Genomic DNA, 19,139 nt, shown 5'->3' with positions numbered 1-19,139 from the left:
CGGTGGACTTAGTTAATAGGTAATGTTAAAATTTAAGGAAGCAAGTCATTCTGTTGTATTTGAGACTAAAACAAGTTTCTTCCTTCTTATTATTAATAACGTGCATATACCTATTATTATTAATGCATGTACTTGTGAATTTATCTGAGCCACCTTTAGAGCTTTTCATGACTTACTGCAGGTTAAGGAAGAGCGAGTAACACTCCTGAGTGTGTGTGTATATAAATCCGTACACATATGTAGGCACATGCATATATACCTGTGCACAAAACAATTAATTTTTTTTAAATGTATGCAACAGAACATATACCAACAGTAACTGCATTGATGAATACCAGGCTTTCTCTTTGATTAGTGTTTTCAAAATTTAATACAACAGTGGATGTTCTTTGTTGTCTTAGAATGGTTATTTAAGCAGTAGCTTGAATGATGCCTGTTGATCTGTGTTGATTACTGTCACTATAATTTTCTTGACTAATTACTTAAATTTTCAAAAAGAATACAACCTAAAAAGGAATTACATGGCCCTAGGATTCTTGAAAGTTGCATTATAACATGGTTTTAACAGAAACAGCAAAACAGAGTCTTAAAAAGGACATATCCTTTCCACTTCTGATGAGCTCTCCTTTGATACTGGTATTTAATCATGATCTTAGATAGAAGTCCTTAGAAGTTTTAACTATGAGTTTGGATGACCTATCTCTGAAGAATATGGTGAATATTATTTTTCTTTAGTTACAATATTAACACCTTCACTGTCATTTGTTAAACCCTACTGAAGATTTCTGCTTTCAAGCAGATTAAACAGTAGAGGTGCCCATTTACATGGAGGATCCTGTTGAGCTGGGAAGGAGTTGAGTGCAGAATTGGAGGCAGCCTTCCTTCCATGCCATTCCCCTGCAGCTCTGGACTCTGCAGTCTTTTGTTTCCGAGGAGTGGAGTGTGGTGACAGGTTTTTTTGCCGTGTTCTGGAATGGTGAAGTGGTAACTGGAGAGTAAAGAAAGGACCAAGCAAGGCCCAGCTTTACAGTGTATCATTGCTGTGCTCTAGCTAGAAATTGTTTCTGTGGATAAAACAATTCTACAGAATATATGCAAACAAGAACAAACTGCTTTTCTGGAGATTGCAGTATATGCTTGTATTACTGAGAATTTTTACAGCTCCCTCATTTTAAAGCCTGGTGGCTGTTACAATGAACTCAGTATGATTCATAATGCCAGCTATACCATTTATTACTTTTGTATGAGGAGGCTTGAGATAAGTGAGGACTTGTGTTTCCTATTTGAAAATTTGAGGAAGGAGAGAAATAAAAGCAGTCTCTGCTGTTTGAATGTAGTTACCAAGTGGGGGGGGAATCTATTTCCAGATATCTTTGTGTGAGTCTTGAGTTTGCAAGTGTTGGACTGCCAGCTTAAGAGTAAACACCTGTGTTTGTGAGGGTGAATATGTGAAATGTTACCATAAACCCAAAGTTTTATCATCTTACTGTGGTGGTCTGAACCACTGAATAATGGAGGGAGAGTAGTCAGAAGCATCATGAAGTAGATTATAACTTGAATAAATCTGTCATGTAACTGTCAGCTGTAGCTGAGGTGATGCTCATGACAAAGAGCTGATGTGTTCCTGATGCAAATAAACTGATGACCTGGAGAGAAATTCCATAGGAATAACCTAGACCATGTATTTTAAAGGAAAACCAGTGACAGTCATCAATGGCTGCAGGTATAGTGCAATCCAGAGTTAACAGTGTTTAGATATGACATGGGGAAGAGAGTACCAGGACTTTTGATGGACTGAGTGGAGGTCAACAAGTAGTTTTATCTTCAGAGCTGATCGATGCTACTTCCCCCTTTTCCAGGCACCTAACACCACCAGTTTGTCCTCGGTGTCCTAGCCTTTTCCCAGATCCATGTCCAACTGCTTGTGAAGTAGAAAAACTAGTAGAAGTACCAAATACTTGTTGGATATGGAGGTCATCCTGGTTTTGATATTGCACAGTGTTCAAGAAACCTCACCAATACTGTATCACAATTTGAGAAGGAATAGCCAAAAGTACTCAGTCACTAAAGTTACTGGCATTTTTGGAAGAAATTGAATTCTGGGGGAATTTCAAGGGTGTGTTTTTAAAAGGCTCCTAGATAAAATCAGCAGAAACAAACAGGTGTTGAAATTTCTGCAATTGTACTTATTTGTGCATTTTGAAGCATGTGTAAGCTCAACCACAAATATCTCTTGACTGCTTACAACTGCCTAGCTGGAGCACTGAAGATGTCATCATTGCTCTGCTCACATTCTTCATACTCAAAAAGGTTTTTTTTCACCTGCATATGCATATGTATTTACACGCAAACCCTGGCACCCACATTAAAGTCTCTGGGATCAGTATTTCTGTGCAGTTTTATTCCAGCTCTGTTTTGTTTGAGATACTTAAAAATATGTTCAGGGAGTAGCTGAAACTTCCATTACAGTAAGGTGTAATTAGAACTGACCTAGATTTTGTACTAAAGATGATTATTAATTCTTTCATGAAGTATAGTAGGCTTTTTTCTGGTTTTGTCCAAAAGTCAGATGCTTTGTGGCGAATGAACAACCCGAGTGGACTAGTGGAAAGAGTTTTATCTGTTCCCCTGGTGCTGAATTCCCCTGAATGCAGCATTGCAAAATACCAGTATCCAAATTAAATAAGTTACCTATTACATACACTTAAAGTAAGAAGACCAAAGTTGCATGCAGATTTTTATGTATGTATAGTTGGGTGAATGACAGTTGAGGATAGACTATGGAAGTTTTTAATCCTGAAGAAATCTTCCAAGTTATTGGGGCTTGGATTTTTTGGTTTTGTTAACATATATCCTTTCTGAGAGTCTAGGATAAAAAAAATTTTTGCAATCCAACAATGAAACTATTTTATTGAGTATCATCATGATTTTTTTTCACTTGTAAACTAGAACTGAGTGTTATTATTTAAATAACACAGGCTTAATAACTTTATGATGCAAATTTTAATAACTGATTCACATCTGGTAGTCTCCTTCTTGGAAGGAGAAGGTCAATAAGCTGTGGAGTAACTCAGTTATCTGATGCTTGAGAATTCCTTTCAAATGGATAATACAGATAAAAGACAGCTATGAAAACAGCAACTGTACTATCATCTTGATAGCATGCTAACAACTTTGTGGGAATTATGGATTCTGCAGATTAAACTCAGTGTAGACAATTCTGATATTTCATCTGAGTAGAGATAGACTTCTTTAAAATACTGTCAGGCTAGCAAGTGGAAAAAGAAATTTAGAACATTAGGTTATCTCTTGGAAAGGTGTATATTCATTTAAAGCATTGTAGATTTTAGAGTGGGATTTTTCCAACCACTGCTGCACAGAGAATTGTTCAGTAAAGTAAACTATTAAATGATCAGTTGATTAATATTTAGATTTATATGTAAACATACAGATATTGAGATTATCCTAAACACAAGTGTGTTAAATCTTGCAAAGGTGCTTACAGAACAGTGTTTCACAACCAATTAAGATACTGCCTGAAATTTACTGCAATCTTGTTGTTATTAGAAACAGAAAAAAAGTAATTTAAAAACTGTTGTATGATATGAAGTTTGCTAAGACTGTTATAGTTGCTGGGCTTCTCTGATGGGCCAAGGAAGTTTGATGTGTTCCCCTCTGACAAAGGGAGTTGCCATCAAGCCTGCTTGAATCACTTTGTTCCTTTGTTTGGTCTCATTATTTTTAAAGTGAGGGCTGTAGAAACAGCTTATTAATACTTCGCATTATCAGCTATCTAATTTAGAGACACTGTCACAGCTTTTAGAAATAAAATGGACATAATTTGGGCTAGCATACAGAAATTTTTGAAAGCCATAGAAAAGCACCTTTTTATGCAAATAGCATATAGCTATCAAGCTATCAAACAATTGGTAAGTAGTACAGAATGTGGTTAGAGGGGGGGAAAAGATACTTAGTATCTGTAAAATTCATGTCACAGTTAAGTGTTTTGCATAATGAAATCTTCTTTTACCAGCTCTTGGATTTGTACTTCATAGAGCTGTTACCTCCCTTTCTGCAGCTCTTGACAGAGGCCAACTTTGTTAAAATAACTTGGTCTTGCTATGGTGCTTGTTTAGTTCTAGCCTACAATGTTAGAATGTTTGGTTTTGCTCATGACCATTTGTTTTGGCAGTGTCCCTCTTGAGATAAATTTTAACCTAAAGTGTCAGCTTCCTGGTGGCTTTCTTTGAAGGTTTATTTGGTGCTGGGTTGGAATATCCTGGCAAAAGGGTATAAATGAAAAGGAAAGCTTGTCTTAAATACTGTAAAATGTATGATACATAAAAATGCGCTTTCACAGTTGCAAGAATCATGTTGTTGCTGAGGGAATGTATTCCTTTCCCACAAATAATGTTAGTAGAGAGGTGAAAGTCAGCTTTGGAGAGATTTTGAGGTGCCCAGGCTTTCTGAGAGAACATGACCTGCTTTGACTCCTGTGGACAAAAGTTACAGTGGGACTGTTTTTGTTAGGAGACTCTGATGGTAGAGCTCAGTTGTTCAGGCTGTAGTCTGGGCTGAAATCTTTGAGCTGCAAATGACTATTCCAAACAAATGTTGTTACTGTAAAAGCTCAAATACTCTTTTCTGCTGATAAAAATGACTTAAGGGAAAAGAGACAACATTCAGATCTGACAAGTCCCTTACAAAATATTTAACAGGGTCCCTTGCAACAGAAGCACCAAGTGAAGGCTCCTGGCTATGCTGAAGGAAAACATAGTTCCACAGCTTCTGGTCAAATGCACATGGTAGAGCTTGACAGTTGGTTCTTGGGGTATTCTAGATGTGGTAGAGTCTGGTTGTGTAGATGTCATTTCCATTTAGTGCTCTTTGGATGCATATCTTCTGAAATTACGTGAAATTTTTAACTTGTTAACCTGGAATTTGATATTTCTGGCAGTGTTTTTGTAGCTGAAAAGGAGATTGTGTTTATCTTCCTTCTGTCTGTGGAGAGGGAACATTGATACTGTTGAAGTAATGCCATTTAAATTTTGAGTGCAAGTTGTGCTCAACTTTGATATTTTTTTTTATTTGTGGAGAGTTAATCTCTGATAACGTGAAGAGTGTCAAGGGAAATCCTGTGCATTGTTCAACACCAGTGGTCCTTGTTACATTATCATTCCTCAGTGTTAATTCCACGGTTGTGTCTTTGAAAGAGATTTGAGATAGTTCTTTAAGTGAAGACAACATTGGCTGTTATAGGTAAAGGGTGATGCACTGTAAGATGCTGAGATTATGAGCACAAGAAGAAGGAAGCTTATAAAGATGCTTCTTATTAACCTGAAAGAATAATCAACCTGGAAAGGTTTCAGAACAAGCAAAACATGAGTAACTGGGTGAGAGTGGAAGGAAGGAGAAAGGAAGGAGATAGTATCTAATTATCAGAAAATATTAGGATAAACTGCAGGTGTCTAAAAGTGGAATTAAATAATAATAGTAAAAGGTTTTTAAGCTAATGACAAGGAAGGATGTAGTACACAACTTCTGTTACATAGAGAGGATGAGGTCTACTTTAGTGGCAATCCAAGCAGGACCCAAAATTTGGATGCCTTGCATCAGTTTTCCTAAGGATAGTGATGTTTATTATGAATCCAGAGACAGCAGATGATAGGGGTGAGGGTATGGAAGAGGTAGCTATTCCATGCAAAACAGTTCAAAGGGAGATACAGCAGAAAAATGGGGATGGAACATAGCTCCAGGAATCTTTAAGACCTAGGTTGTGATGCTGCAGGCTTGAGATAGTACAGGCCCATTGGATTCTTCTCTAGATGAAGTTGTTAATGGTTAACACTGGGAGTTATTACAAGATAGGACAGCAGGTCTTGTGTATTATTGGAAGGACAAATACAGTCTAGTAAGTACAGCCCTCAGAGTTAAAAATCCAATTTCTTTTAGAGTGGAACAATTACTTTCTGTAAAAGATGTTCTTCTCTGTGATAAAAAGAGACTGGTGATGAGGATTTGGGAATATTTCTAAGTTCAGCATTCCTTTTCACAGCTACTTGATGTGGAAATGTACTGAGGTTTCTGTAATTCAGGTAGGTACTGGTGGAATAGGATCAGGTTCTTAAGTAGCTTGCTTGCACTGAGTCTACAGTCAAGTCAAGTGAAGCAGGTTTCCTGCTATGGGCAGCTCCACAGGGCTGGACCTGGCAGCTCTTGGATCTGCCGAGAGAAAGGAAGCTCTCTTAACCTGGAACCTCCCTGAGGTGAAGGTTTGGAGGAACTGCTTGGGTGCTGCCTTGTCAGTAATCTTCTCTCTACCATTTATGTGGGGAACCAAAATTCCAGACTGTTGGAAGAGGTGGGTTTTGTGCTGGGCTTTGTTTGGAAGCCAGAATTCTAATAGCATAATTAATGATATGTTATGATAATTTAGCAGACACTCAGCTGCTACTTTTTTGCCTGCTTCAGATTTTGAGATACACTTTGAGAAATACTTTGTCTGAAAATGCTTCTTAGTGATCTTTCTCAGATGGCTGACTTGCAGGCTGGTCTGTTAGAAATTTGATAATTGATTCCTGGTGCACCTTGAGTCAAGTGACCTGTGCTTACATGTTCCTTTGAAAATAAGTGCTGTTTTCTCTCAGTCACTTTAGACCACTAGAGGTTGCATCTGGTCACACTGTAACTTGCACGTCTGGTGTTGTAGCCGAAATCCTGAGGAATTTAGGATTTGACTCATAACTTTCTGCTCCAAATGTTGATGTTGTCAGCTGTTTGTTTTAGGCAGTGCTTATACTCATGAACTCCCAAGTCCTCAGGGGAGTTAGGCTGGCCAAACTCTCAGGATTTTAGTGTTGATATTAGAAAGGTCAGTGCTTTTTGTATTACACAATGTACTGTAAGTCAAAGCCCACTTCACAGTCACATCTACAAAGCCATCCTGTCTGCTGCTGCTGTATTGATTCAGGATTTCCCTTGTGTGTGCACCATGAAGACCAAGTTGCTGGAGCTCAGAATGCCGAAGGTGAATGCTTTTTTCCATACAAAGAAAGACTTACTATTCCAGCCAGAACCATAGCATTTATCATAAAATGTGTATCCTAGGTTGCACCAAGGACCTAGAAAAGTTATTTTGTTTTCTCTTTGAAGTGACAAGATCTTGAAGCTAAACCAAATATTCCCTGGCCGGGTAGGTTAAGTTACCTATTACAAAGACTTTTAAAAAGTTTCAGACAAAGCTGAAGAATTTTACACATGATGTTGCAAAAGAAAGCCTTTGTACTTGGATTTTAGCAGTCAATGTCAATATCTGAAGTTTTATAGACATGGATTTTCTATCTGCTGTAGAGGCCTCCTTCAGCAAGTACCCCAGTGATCTATGAAAAAAACCCCATGTTTTTCAGGTATTTAGTCTTGATGGCTGGAATGTTGGACTTTTTGTTTCCCCTTACTTAAAGTTCACTTCTCATTTTTACCATGAGTCCTTAGAGCTGTGGGAGATGTTTCACTGTAAAATGGAAAATTTCTTACCTGATAACTTTTTTTGTCTAATATTACAGCAGCAGCATCTTAATTTTACTTCCTGTAGTTTAGCAGCCAAGAAAAATGTCAACTTTGTCCATCTCTTTTTGTAAACTATTTAGCCAGGTGGACACAGGTTACCTAATTGGTAGTAGTGGAGGACTACTAATCTGGACTACTAATCTGTAGCTTTGAAAAGCTGATGCAGCATTGGATGGCTTTTCTAAGACACAGCTGAAGAGAAGGGTACATTGTGGTGCTAAACTGTCTCTGGAATTGTACAGAACTGGGAAGAGTCTGACGGACCATGCAATAATAGAGAGATACAGCCAGGAGTCAAAAATACGGGCAAGAAGTGTTGTATGCTTGCAATGGGTACTTTCAACTAATAGCTTGCACACACTGGTATCTATAGAATTGCTATTCCTTCAAAGCAGTATATTTAAAATACAAATTAGTTGTACTGTAAGGATGGTTGCTTGATTTATCACTTTCCATCTGCGCTGCCTGTTTTCTGTGTTGATAATTTTCTTTATCTGTTGTTAAAGAACCAGATAGAGAACTTTAAAAAAAAGAAGTTTAAAACTGTTATTACTTAACAGTGTCTTATTAGTGCAATATTCTCTGATGGTCTTGTTTTGCAAAGACTAGTAAATTTAATTTGTTAGCAAAGCTTGTTGCATTGCAAGGTAAAGTTCCTCAGTAACCTTTTGGAAGATGCTGTCTGCTGCAGCTTCCATTTACTTTTGTGCTTTTAGTGATTTAAAAGTAGTATCTCAGTTTCACACATGTGAACTCCACCCTAATAGACAACAGCACAAGTCAGTTAATTGAAATTACTGAATATGGTATTCTGTATGGCAGAGGAAGTGCAGCTTGTTTGTTACATACTGAGTTTCATAACATACTGGAATAGAGGTGTCTGCATCTGTTAGATCGTATATATGCCCTTCCAGAGTGGACAGCTGAAGGGCATATGTACAGTCCACTGGTCTTTGATGGTATTGTGATATTTGGGAGGTCGTAAAAACAGGGTGCAGTACCTTAGGTCTGTGTAAATGTTATCTTGTCCCTCCAGTGGTTGACATAGAGTTACTTTGTCTTCTTGTTCTGTTCTCTTCTATAAAATTAGGGCAATTACAGAGGCATGTGGTATATGATTTTAGGCACCAGCTGAATAGAGACTAGATTTGAGGTAGTTTAAATACATTATATTCTCAAAATAGCCTGTATAATAGCTACAGTGTTCATCTTTTAACACATTTAATACGTTAGAATGTCTTTTCTAATTTGCTTGAGGGAGGATCAGATAATGGAAGAATACAGCTGTCATTATGGCAACCTTGGATTTATGACTGCATAACAAATGGAAAAAAAAAACCAAAACAAAACCAACACAAAAATACCCAACCAACCCAAACTAAAATAACCAATACCCCCACCCAACCCCAGTGTGAGAAGAAAAATTAAAATATTAATTGCATACAAATTCTTCACAAATTTCATATGTAATCTCCTTTCATTGCATAATTATTCTCAGTACTGGTCATTACTTACTTTATAGTCATATTTTTTAACAAACTCCTTAGTTCTTGGGTCATCTTGTACATATTAGTGTTTGTAAAAATTGATGAGTTGTCATAAGTGGTTTGTGGTATTAATGTGAATAAAGGTAGTAATTAAATAAAGTTGATCGCTGCAGATAGGTATTTCTTTAGCAGATAGTGTTGTCTGGATGTCTGGCATTCTAAGGATGTGTAACCGAGCAATGTAATTCCAAGTCAATGCTTTTGTATGTCTATATTAAAAGAAAATCATGTATTTTTTCCTGACTGTTTATTCAAGGCTTTGATAAGCAAAGATTCACCACGGAGTTTTGAAAAAGATGCAGGCATCACAGAAAACTATAGAGTTGTGCAGGAAAGGTGTTCAGATAAATGTCTTGAAATACAGTTTTATTATGCAACCTGAATTTGCCTGAAGCCCCACTTGTTAGCTGTTGTTGTATTCATTTAATTTTCGATATTTAACTCTTAACTGTGATATCTCTCTGTAAAAATTACTTTGTTCCTAATGTTTAAAATCTGTTTCCAGGCTGCAAGCTGCTATATAAACAAGACTTTGCAAGACGGTTAGGACTGAGATGTGTTTCTTGTAATTACTGCTCACAGCTGTGCAAAAAGGGAGCAACTAAGGAACTTGATGGTGTAGTGAGAGATTTCTGCAGTGAAGAGTGCTGTAAAAAATTTCAGGACTGGTACTACAAGGCAAGTAACTCAGAATTTTTGACGAGAGCTCCACAGTTAAAAAAACCAAAAATGCACATGTGAGGATATCTCAAGGACTGTGCAGCAAATATGGATTACTTCAGCAAAGCATTTGCTATACAACAAGCAAATGTATTAATTTCATCATTTGAGTTTTCGTAGATCTTAGAGCAGCATTTCTGTCACCTGATTTTATTAATTCATTTGGCAAGGAAGTCTTGAGTTACATAAAACCAAGAAATTACTATGTATATTTGTTACTTTACAATTCTAATTTTTTCTCATTTGATACCACATTTTTCTTGTCAAAACTTCTTAAATGTGTGTTCAGAATGTTGACAACACTGTTAGTAGCAGGAGGATACCTTCAGTTCACTGACAATAAACTAGGTTAGCGGAGTTTTTCTTCTTCCTGTTTTTGCCTCCTTTTTTGCCTTTTCCCTTCTCCCACAGTTTGAACTGCAGAGGCTTTGATTGTTCAGTATTTCCCAGTGGAAAGGATGCCAAAGGGAAAAGCAAGACCAAATGGATTTCTAATAAAAGTTTAAATCAAACCGATGGCATCTATTTCTTAATCTCTGGAAGTTTAACTACCTTGTGAAGCACAACCAGCAAAGAGTTCACATTAAGAGGTTTTGTTTACATTTTTTGTGAAAGAAAAAGATGAAAACCTGCGATTAGTGCCATGGATATAAAATATTTGATCTCTGGTGTGAACATCCTGGAAAGCTACACTGATAATATCAAAACAAGAACTACACTTGTGGATGCAATTGCAAAAAGACAGTACAAAATTCATCACAGTACCAAAACTCTGCACGCAGCCTGGAAGGCAATAAAAAGCTTGAAATGTTAGAGGGCTAGACACAAGTCTGTAATTCAAGATGATCTACCTACCATAAAAGAACTGAATATGAAGATGTAGCTGATATTTTGGAATGGCTGGTTCCAGAAATGTTACAGCCAAACACTGTGAATTCTTTATTTTGAAAAATGTATGTAGGGTCTTGTTAGACATTTTGAAAACTATTGAAGACCTCAATGTGTTTCTTTTGTCTCTTTTGAAAATAGGGGGATGAAGCTTGGCTGCAAAGTTCTTAACTAAAATGTTAACTTCATACAATAATATTGAATCTATATGCCTTAAAACTTGGGGTATGAGGTGAAATTTATCCCTGCATAAAAAGTGCCTTCTGATAGAGAACTTACTGAATCTTTGGTGTGCTTTAGAAATCTTTGGTGATCCAGCAAATAATGTAGTCTGGGGTTGTGCATACCAAACCAGTTCCGTGTGCATAAGCTTCTATGGAAGCTTGTACTGTGATTCAGCTTTGAGAACCACTTGAAAACTCAGACTTCAGGTTACCCTGATTCATGGGATGAAGTAATAACTTAATTGGCCCATGAAATCTGTTTAAGCAATGCTGATGGTACAGTGTTCCAGGAAGGTTAGATATGACGATGTGAAATCCTTTTAAATGGATTTGCTGGTAAATAGTGACTTTCGATGTTTTTGATGAGGCTGAGGTGGTAGATATTTCTACTTTTTGACTGTTACACTTGCATGTTAAAGAATTGTTGATAGTCATTTTTTTCAAGTGCTTCTTAAAGCCTTTACATAGTTGGGCTTTGGTTATAAAGGTTTGGAATTTACTATACGGGGAAGACATATAATAGGTTTTGGGAAATTGTGTCTTTTGCTTAAATTGTTTTTTTTTTCTCTACACCCTTGCTCCTAACATTTCCCACTTTTATAAAAGTCACTCCAGATATCTTAGATTTGGTACTACATTGTTAGCTCATGTTCTTACCTAGCCATGAATAGATGATGATCGAAATGTAGGAAGACAGAATAGATAAAGACCACTCCCCGAATTTGTACTTCATTAGCTGTTTTGTCTGTTAGCTTCTTAAAAGAATAGTTACATATGTATGAGCTTTGTCTCATTTATGCAATGTTCAGTGTTATTTTGGAGTTTCAATGACTGTATACCTGAAAGAGAACTAAGTAGTAATAACCTAGTAATGTTTTAACACCATCATTGTGTTCATTAAACAAGTGTTTGTCTCCATCTTCTTTGTCTACTTTTTTTTATGGACACATCTTTCTCATGTAGTATTATCTGAAAAACACCGTAACCTTTAAAAATAGTCAAGCATTATGGGAGAATGTCCCTGAATGCTAAAATTCTCCTATCAAAAACCCAGAAAAAGCTAGCAATGGTTAGAAGCACAACAACTGTTACCTAGGAGTGTTACAAGTTCATCAGACTGATCTAAAAGTGTCCTTTAAACCTAATATGAGACATTGCAATATAAAAGAATAGGTTAGTCCTAATCATCTGTTGGGCAGCAGCTACAGTTACCAGCTGGTGCCTATTCTGAGGAAATTTCTACTTTATTTTGTCCATGCACCTCTTAGACAAGAGGTAAAGTTTTTGTGTCTTAAGGTTAGTTCCCTAAGCGATTAGAAGTCCTCCTGTAAACTTGCATGCAATGGTTTGGTTATTAATCTGAAAAATGCCTGGGAAATTTCAATATAAAAGTTTTAATAGCTTGATGTTTGATGACCATTTCAATCATTTGATGTTATCCTGGAGCATTGCAAGTACCTTGTAAAAGAGTGTACAGTTCTGAGAACAGCACAGAAATCTTTTTCTTTAAATATACATTGAGAAACATTGCTGAAAGTACTGCAGCTGAGGCGTACACAGGTCATTCAAGGCTACAGTGGAGAATAAATAAGACTCAGCATGTGCAGTGGGACTGTGTATACAGTGGAGGTCAGGTTTCTGCAGCAAGAAGGAGTAGGAGGTGGGGGAGCTACAGTCTGAGTCATAGAAAAATGATTGTGGATGGTGAGCTCAGATAGCAACGATTGTCAGCAGTGGTAAAATGCGAAACTGGAGCCAGCGTTAATCAAAATGGTAAAGGCAGCAAGACAGCCTTGTGGAGTTTCTCTTGTCTGAATTCAGCCGTTCTGTAGATGGCATCTCAATTTCCAGTAAGTACACTTTCAGAATAGTTGATCTCCTTTCTCTTACTCACTCTCTGGAAATATCTTTCGCTTCCTATTTGTTGCAACTGAAGTCGTAATAGACAGCTAAGATTAGGTCAAGTTAATACTGTTGAAGAACATTTAGGAACAGGTGATGGAAGGATTAAAAATGTAAGTAAAAGTCCCCACATATGAAAAGTTTGTTCTTTAACCCTAATTTGGGGCAAACATCAGTGATTTATACTAGTCACCATGCTCATTTGAACATGTTGAAGAAATGGGAAAAGAAATACACCAAAACGTAGTCATGAGTGGCAAAGGACTTAAGTGCAGTTGAAGCACAGGAAGTAGAGATGGGCTTTTTGGAAACACAGAGACAGAGCAGACTTGAAGGCAGTTTTTTTGTAGAGTCAACGTATAATGCCAGTATCCCAAATGAAAACAAATGGAAAGGGGAAGGAAGGAAGGAAGGAAAAAGCAGAAAGTCATAAAATCGTAGAATGTCGTGAAAACCATTAGTTCACTTTCTCTTCCAATAAATTTCATGGTCAGGGCAGTGGGTAAGCAAGAAAGTAACAGGAAACTTGAGTGCATGGAAGGATGTATAATACTGACTGTAAGCACAATTAATTAAATGATAGAATGATGTAGCAAATGTAGGGATGAGAAGTGAAACATCGCTATTAAAGGAATCTCAAGTTTGCTAAGAAATAGTAACTTCCATGGGGAAGCAAACCGAATTTTTTTTCATCTAATTAACTTTGGAGAAGCACAAAAGATACAATAATACACTTGTTCAAAGGCCTAAACGAACAAAATAAACCAGAAGAGGAAGAGAACAGTTGCAGAAATCATAGAATCACAGAAGAGTTTAGGTTGGAAGGGACCTTTAAAGGGCTTCTAGTACAACACCTGTGCAATGAGCAGGGACATCGTCAACAAGATGAAGTTGCCCAGAGTCTCATCCGACCTGGCCTTGAATATTTCCTGGGATGGACTATCTACAGCCTCTCTGGGTAACCTGTTCCAGTGTTTCACCACCCTCATTCTAAAAAACTTCTTTTAGAAAATCCTAATCCAAATTGACCCTCCTTCAATTTAAAACCATTACTCCTTGTCCTATCACAACAGGCCCTGCTGTAGGAAGGCTGTAGTTGCTGAATTTGATGAGATTTGACCCCTTTTTCTTTCTCTGAAGGAGATTAAAAATTGAGCAAAAAGTGGTGTTTTGATAGTCAAGCAGTGTGCAGCAGGTCAGAAGAGATGGGCTTTTCTGTACATGGGTCAGCTGTCAAACAGTGTTAGGCGGGACTGAGGTTTAAAATTAGAGTGAATTATACATAATTTTTATCTACTGGTATTTCAGTCTTTTTGGTAGCTTTGGAAGATGCATTGAATGTGTGAATTCACAGCTTCCCTGAACTGATTAATCTAGACTATTTTGGCAACACTCTACACTTCATCATCTTCCCCACACCCTTCCAAGAATACAACTTACTTGCTCTTTTGTCCCACTGAGAAGATCTCTGCTGCAAAAAGAACTGTGGATCAGCATCAGCAGAAAGTCCAAGTGATAAATGTAACAAATTTGAGGGAGGATGGGGATAATGCAGTGCTGTAAGGTCTCTGACCTTGTGTGTCCTGCAGGTGTGTAAGCACTCCTGCTGACACCTGCACAGAGGAGGGGAAAGAGAAATACCTGCCCTTTCTGTGAGGTAATCCTGAAGCTGCAGCTTTAATTGCTCCCAATTAAAAGCTGGTTACACTGTTAGAATCAAGTCTCTCTATGTATCATCTTTAAATACTTGAAAATTACAACTGAGAGCTCAATTTCTTACATTGCCAGAGGATGGTACTGGACTGTTCAAGTAACAGAGAAGGAATTTTTTAAGTTTGAACTAATTGGCCTGTTCATATGTTTTGGAGTCACTTAAAACTACAGTTGGGCTTTTGTTTTGTTTCTTAAGCCATCAGAGCCTTGTGCATAACTGCAGTGTTGTGTATGGTTTTATGTATTAATGTTTTATGTTGCATATTGTTATAACTTCCCTCTTACTCTCCTGGCTATATTGTTGACTTACTTTGGATTCCTGAGCATCTATAAAACTTTTATTTTTCAAGGTCTGCTTTAGGATGGAAGTTGCAAGCAATATCAAGGCGAGCTGAGCTGTTCAGATACCACTGTTCAGACAATAATTTCTAGCCTGGCAGATTCAATGCAGTGGAATCCCTTTTGGAAGAAAACAGTATCTCTTAGGGATGCCTCACGAAAATATTGTGTAGGCTGGTGAAAGATCGTGTTTGAGTTTCAAGTTGCTGGCCAACTAGATTGTGGGGAGCCCTCTTTAGTTTGAGAGCAATTGTTTATAAATCACATAGAAATTTGGATGAACTAAAGAATTGGAATGTATAATTGTTGCCAAACAATGAAAATAACAAAGATATAAAATCTACTTAACACTAAAGGGCTGATTTGATACCTAGAGAAGTGATTCTATTGGTGACTTAAAACAAAAAAACACCAAACTTTGCGGGGATCAAAAAAGAACTCTATTTGCCAATAGAGTCATTAAGGAGTCTGTCACTTTCTGCTCTTGTTTTGCAGAATGCTTAAATGGAATTAATTAGAATAAATACCTAAAATTAATTTTTTGCTGACTGTTTAGAAGTCAGCAATTTTTAAAGATTTAATGAAGAATTAGTAAAACAAAGCAGATTTATTGTGGGTGTTAACCCTCAGCACACAATCAAGCGTGATGTAACAGACATGCCTATGTACACAGGTTAGAAGGTAGTGTGACTGCTGTAAGTGAGCGAGATTTAACTGTGTAGTGGTAATGAGTCCTCAGTGCTCTTGAAAATGTAACCTTTTAAAATGTAGAAATAGTTTTTCTTCCAAGGCTTGTTTAAAAATGTCCAAATCTTCCTTTGCATTAAGGCTGTGCGGTGTGACTGTTGTAAGTCCCAAGGAACCCTCAAAGAGAAGGTGCAGTGGCGCGGTGAAATGAAACACTTCTGCGATCAGCACTGCCTGCTCCGCTTCTACTGCCAACAGAACGAGCCAAACCTGGCAACCCAGAAAGGACCTGAGAACTTGTACTATGGTATGTTCTGCTTCATGGCTCATAAATGTCAAACAGGATGCTTCCTTTACATGAACAATTGAAAGCTGCATGAATTATTTATGTGTTATAATAAACAGCATTAGAGATCATCCCATTTTATGTTGTCATCAGGGGCATCACTGAGCTGTTTTGGGTTGTGTAACTTTAGTGTTGTATCATTATGGGAACAGAAGATGTTTTCCTCCTTTTGTTGTGCTAGTTTGTCACTAGTTGCTCTGCAAACACTTCTCAAAATGCCTTTTAGTCACAGAGTAGATAAATGCACTAGGAATGAGAAAAAAATGGAATTAAAAGGAAATAAGTGAAATTGAAATGAAAATTAAATTTAGTTAAAGTATCTAGATAAGAGGCACACATTACTTTTTTTTCCTTTCTGTTGGCAATAGGTACTATGTAAATTTGCTGAGTGCATATTTGTGTGGTATAAATGGCAAGTCAGTCAAAGTTCAAATAAATCAGCTTTTAAATGCAATTATGGGAACACACCTTCTTTGTATAGCCATTTTCATATCTGAACGTTATGGTATTTACTTTTCTGGAAGAGGCTGTATTCACATCTGGTAAGAGCACTGAGTTTAGCGTTTGCATTTGTGTAAGACTCAATACTGGAGTAGTGAGGTGGCTGTGAAGGAAGAGTCTTGTGTGCTGTTCTCACCTGCAGTGTGGTGCTCATCAGTGCCGTTAATTTAATGTTATATTGATTAGAGTTGTTGCCAGGGGTTGCTTACTGAAATGTGCTTAGATTTTCAAAGAGGGGAAAAAATAATTCTAAAAATGTTTCCTTATACTTTTAGATCAGGGCTGTCAAACCCCCCGGTCAAAAATGACGGTAAGTACATATATTTAACACACACACTCATAAATATATATATAAAATATATACATAAATAAAAATGATGTATTTAAAATGTGAGATCCTGGGGACTTAAAAGGGGATGCTATTAAAAACAAAAAATTAGTCTCTTTGAATGATAATTTATGGAGTTTTTTTAGTTTTTTTCATGTCAGTAGTTGAAATAAAATTTTTAAATGTTCATACTTTATCCTTTCTATGTGTTCTGGGAAACTAGATCATCAGCCATGTGTTTTATACCTATAGTACGTTCAAGTGTTGCTTCAAAGTTAATCAACTAACTGTGTGTCTTATTCACATGTTTAGGTGCCTTTATTGAGTATAGAAAGGGAAGAGAATTCCACTGACCAATTAGAATATTAAGATTGTAGCTAAGCTTTGAAAGGCTGAAAATAGGGCTTAGGATCTTAAATTTTATCATTCCCAATAGCAGAATGCTCTGGTTGCTGAAGGTCTGTCTAATTGACTTTGCTGCAGGTGACAGAGTAGGGAAGCATAACTAACCTTTTGCAGGATTCCTGTCTGGGAGAGTGGGAATCATCAGTGGAGCATTTTAGAGTTTCAGTGTTTGTCAGCTTGTCAAAAATACTAGTATTGTTTCAGTTAGTTTAGTGTGTTTTGTTTGAAACAGTTTTATTTTGATTTGCTTGTCACATGGGAGGTCTCGGAACTGCCTGTTCCTCCAAGGAGAAAATTGACTCACCTTTTAAATGCAAATAGGCATTAAAGATAAATCTTGTATTCAAGTGCAGGTTTTTTGATGGCATTATAAATATATTTATGAAAAACACAGAAAATAAAATTGCTTAGGTTACTAGAGACATCAGACAAGCTAAACTGTCATGTTAAGAACTTCTAGCATTTTATGTTTAATTAAAAGACCATGTCAAAGCTATATGTGAAGCAGTATCTTTTAGTGTATTTTAGAAAGTGTACACCTGTTAGAGTGTAGTGCTGTTCTTGGGACTTGATTTTCGTGCTGGATTTAGAAGGACAAGTGGAGCTAATCTTCCTACATATGGCCAAATAAAACTGAGTATTTCTTAAATCGGGTTCTAAAACAGGTGCTAGGGTACAAAAACCATGTCTGGAACAAGGGGTATTTTTTTCCTTCTTGTCTCTAAGGCTGCAGTTTGAGCAATATGGGATGTTCCCAAGTATTTTTTGTCACTATTGCAGAGCCAGCAGAGGGAGCTCGAAGTCTATACTTTAGGTACTAAAAAATTGTTTAGAGAATTTTTATTCAGAAATACTTTTTTTTTAAATGTGATCTTTGGATTATAGCATATTTCAAGAAGCTTAGACCTTGAGCTTAAAGTTTGCTACGCTGCTTATAGTGAATTCTTTGTACAGCTAAAATTATTTTTTACATTATAAAATTGCTTAAATTGTGCTTTCATTTAAACAAGAATGTAAACAAAATCTTTCCCTTAAATTTAAAAAAAAAGGGCAAATGAGCCAGAAGTTGTTACAGTGAGTCAAACACAACTGAATGTTGTTATGTTCCTGGCACTGGCAGCTCATGACTAGGCATGTAGAATAGCTTGCAGTTACAGAATAGTAGTTGATGCTGGTGTGTTGAGCTTTTGTGAGCTTCCTCTTCAGTATCTCCTTTATGAAAAGTATCAACTGATACATTAAGTCAAGAACTTCATATTGGAATCGGTTTGGTGCAATAGCACATTCTCTTATTTGCTTGTCTGCAGGGCTCAGCACCACCACCTTCTCCAACACCTAACAGAGAAATGAAGAACAAGGCAGTTCTCTGTAAGCCTTTGACAATGACAAAAGCCACGTACTGTAAACCTCATATGCAGACAAAGTCTTCTCAGACAGGTAACTCCTGAACTCTGCTGGAACTGCCAATTTCTTCATTGCAGATTTTCCTTAACTGTAACTTTCTTTGAACATACTGCAAATATTCTGATTTTTTTCACTATATGGCAGGTGTAAAATGTATTTGAAAACATGGCAGTGTTTGCCTTTTTCTTGTTTCTTTTAATAGAAGGTGATTGGAAAAAAGAGTATGTCCCAGTGCCTATTCCTGTACCTATCTATGTTCCGGTGCCTATGAACATGTATAGTCAGACTGTTCCTGTTCCTACAACAGTTCCTGTTCCTGTAAGTGAAACTTCAGCTTCATTTCAAAATTGGCATCTATTCACGTGTGTGTGTGTGTTTGTGGAACCACTTCATATTGGCTGTTCTTGTTTGGATCTGTTTAAAGGATTGCAGGATGCTGCAGCACTAATTGAAAAAGCATTAGAGTCTGCCAGTGGCACTTAAGTACCTGATTTTAATTTAGGAATTATCTGCCTGCTTCTTGTGTGCAAATCTCGTGCTGCTGAACGTTTTAGGAACAATTCTGAGTG

At 37.0% G+C, this 19,139-nt stretch overlaps 1 protein-coding gene across 6 annotated transcripts in view; it reads left to right on the top strand.

The window, feature by feature from the left end:
• ZMYM2 (zinc finger MYM-type containing 2) overlaps positions 1-19,139 on the top strand; it is an 83,407-nt gene that overhangs the window by 49,799 nt on the left and 14,469 nt on the right. For all 6 annotated transcript variants that reach the window (XM_071554393.1, XM_071554412.1, XM_071554421.1 and 3 more), the window contains 5 exons: positions 9,619-9,791; positions 15,728-15,893; positions 16,709-16,743; positions 18,474-18,603; positions 18,773-18,888. In XM_071554393.1, coding sequence (XP_071410494.1) covers positions 9,619-9,791; positions 15,728-15,893; positions 16,709-16,743; positions 18,474-18,603; positions 18,773-18,888 — 620 coding nt within the window. The remainder of the gene's footprint in view (positions 1-9,618; positions 9,792-15,727; positions 15,894-16,708; positions 16,744-18,473; positions 18,604-18,772; positions 18,889-19,139) is intronic.

The sequence above is a fragment of the Pithys albifrons genome, chromosome 1 (assembly GCF_047495875.1).
Source record: "Pithys albifrons albifrons isolate INPA30051 chromosome 1, PitAlb_v1, whole genome shotgun sequence".
NCBI lineage: Eukaryota > Metazoa > Chordata > Aves > Passeriformes > Thamnophilidae > Pithys > Pithys albifrons.
This window is presented reverse-complemented; position numbering and strand designations above follow the sequence as displayed.